General features: G+C 63.0%; 1 protein-coding gene across 1 annotated transcript in view; it reads left to right on the top strand.

Moving 5' to 3' along the window:
- Clec16a (C-type lectin domain containing 16A) overlaps nucleotides 1-2080 on the top strand; it is a 186260-nt gene extending 184180 nt beyond the window's left edge. The window contains exon 24 of the mRNA XM_048790048.1: nucleotides 1054-2080. Within this exon, the coding sequence (XP_048646005.1) occupies nucleotides 1054-1421 (368 nt within the window). The 3' untranslated portion in view covers nucleotides 1422-2080. The remainder of the gene's footprint in view (nucleotides 1-1053) is intronic.
- The last annotated feature ends 693 nt before the right edge of the window (nucleotides 2081-2773 follow it).

The following is a 2773-nucleotide window of genomic DNA, read 5'->3' as shown; positions in this document are numbered from 1 at the left end:
CCTTGGGGAGAAGTGACCCTGCCCGCCCGCCCGCCCGCCGGCCTCCCAGGACTCTCCCTCCCACCCCCGCTGTGTGATCTTGTTTCGCTCTTTGTCTTTCCATTCTCTTGCTCTGTGTTCAGTTGGCCTTTCTGTTTTATCACATTGAACCCAAACCGTGGTCCACCTCCCCAGGACCTGGGCGCTGCCACGCGGTGCCCCTCGGCCCTCAGCCTGTGCTCTGCTGACCCCAGATCTGTACGAATAAGGATCTGCCACCCAAGAGGGATGCCCACGGCCCTCCCGCGGAGCCTCTCGGTGCCCGGCCTCTACCTCCCTCCGCCGTGAAGCCCCTGGCTCCTCGTGCCCTCCCAGGCCAGCACATCAGTGGAGAGCAGACAGGCCGTCACCTGTCCCGGTCTATTTGAGGATTTTAAAAAACACCAAAAATGGGGAATGCCACTCTGGAAACACCTGCCCCGGGCAAAAGCCTCCTGCTTTCCCTCCAGTCCCCCCCCCCACCCCAGTGGGTAAGCTCCGAGGGCGCAGCCTGGGCGGGCCCCTGACGGGTGCCAGCTCTGCACCGCGGAGGAGACGCACCACCTCCAGGGTTTTGTAAGCTAAAAAAAAGTTTTAAATACTGCAGTGGGCTCCTTCTTGGGTGACTGTCCCCATGCTAGACTCTGGAATGGCCTGAAGTTCTGGGCACGCTGAGCGCAGTGACTTCCCAATCTTGTTTCTGTCATCAGGCGGGTGGCCCATGGCGTCCGGCACAGCCAGCCCAGGCCAGGTCTGTGTTGGACGTGCGTTCACAGGCCACAGGCCAATTGTGCCCACGCCCCAGGTTTTCGTCAGTCAGGGTGACCCTGGGCCCTGAAACGCTTTCCCCAGGCCCAAGTAAGACTGGCCTTAGTAGCTTCTGTGTCCCCAGAAGGAGTAAGTGGGGCCAGGCCCCGCCCCAGCACCGGCCGTGTCCCACACGTCCCTGGGCCTTGGTTCAGGCGGGAGCAGAGCGCTGGCCGAGGCCCAGCACACAAAGCTGAGTGTGTCCCTGTCGCTTGCTTCCCCACGCAGATGTCCCCACCACTCCAGAGCAGCCTCCGCCTCCGCCTCCGCCTCACCTTCCCGACCAGCTGGTGACCGGCAGGGAAGCAGAAGCAGACGCCAGGCCCATCAGGAGCCTGGCCCGGGGCCCAGAGCTGGAGACCGCACACCTGTCCCCCAGCCTGCTGCCCGCCCAGCAGCCCACCATCTCCCTGCTCTACGAGGACACTGCTGACGCACTGAGCGTCGAGGCTCCGACTCTGGTCCCACCTGTTGACCCCCACAGCCTCCGTGCCCTTACTGGCATGCCCCAGCCTCCCACGCCAGCCACCACGGGCACCGAGACCCCCGACGAGGAGGCTGCGTGGGCAGAGCCCGAGGGCCCCGCCGAGCACTGAGTGGGCGCCCGGGGCCTCCCCTGTGCGTGCGGCCCGCTGGTAGGGACCCCAGTGCAGTGACGGCCAGACCTCGGGAGCACCCACATTTCTGCGCGCCCCGGTACCGCTCTGCCCCCACCCCAAGACTACTGCACGCCACCTGCCGCCGCCCTCACTCGGACCTCCACGGAGACCCGTGCACACAGAGCATGAGGCCACCTCAGAGAGGCAGGAGGAGTAGTGGGCCCGGGCAGGAGCCACCAGCACCCTCTCCCTCGGTGGCTCCTCTGTCGCCCTCCCTGCCGTGCACAGAAGAAGCGGACAAGGTCACTTTGGGTAGAAGTTTGTAGCAGAGCGAACTCAGATTCTCCTTCGGCTACTTATTCCTGCGTTTGGCAGCAGATGAAAAACATTTACTTAAAAGGCATCTCTCTGGGGAAAAAGGTCCAAAAACATCCACGACTCCAAGGCTGGGTGTCCCGTACCAGGGTAAGGGTAGTGTTTAGGTGGTTTGTCTCCCTCAGTTTCTCCGTGTTCGGTTGTAGACTCTTAGTGTCGCTGACTCCGTTTTCTTAATGATCCTTATTTCTCTCTTACCGACTCTGCAAGCCTTGGAATGGTAAAGTACCTACCTGAAAAGTTTAGTTTATTTCTAAATAAAACCGAGGGAGTTTCGTGGACTCTCGGGCCGTGTGGAGTGAGAGGGCGGCGGCTGCTCTGGGCCTCAGCGGGGTCTATCCATGCAGGGGCCGGGGCGGCCGCTTCCCCAGAACGCACCCTCCAGCACCTCGCAGGGACAGGTCTCCAGCCCCAGCCTCGGTTGCCCCCTCCCCTGTTTACCTGTGAAGGAGCCACTGGGGACTGCCAAGACCCCAGACCCAGCGGCATGACGGGAACAAGACCAGAAGCGTCTCCGTGTCGCCTGCACCCCACTCCGTGTGCACGGTCCAGAGAAGGCGCCCGCTCAGGCAAGGGTCCCAAGAGCCGGCCTGCTGCTGCCTCTGCTGCTGCTGCTGCTGCTGCTGCTGCCGCTGCCGCTGCCGCTGCCGCCCTGACTCGGGTGGTCCCTTCCCCGGCTGGCATGTGACCCTGCCCCTCCAAGGCTCTCCTTCTCGGCGAGCTTAGTCATCAGGCACGGGGACCCTGGCCGCTGCTCATGGTGGGTCTGGTGCAGCTTTCCTGCAGATGTGTCCACCAGAGAACCAACAGCAGGTGTCATGTCCACCCGGCCTGGCTGTTTGGGTGGCCTCAGGAGATGTGCCGGGAGCTGGCCACCGACTTACCACAGGGAAGTGGCCTTGCCATCTCCGCCAGGCGGCCTTCCCTAGGGCCTCCAAGGTCAGATCTCGGCCTCTGAGTAAACCCAGTGATCA

This window comes from Marmota marmota, unplaced genomic scaffold (genome assembly GCF_001458135.2).
Source record: "Marmota marmota marmota unplaced genomic scaffold, marMar, whole genome shotgun sequence".
Lineage (NCBI taxonomy): Eukaryota > Metazoa > Chordata > Mammalia > Rodentia > Sciuridae > Marmota > Marmota marmota.
The sequence above is the reverse complement of the archived record's forward strand: the minus strand, read 5'-3'. Positions and strand labels throughout refer to the sequence as shown.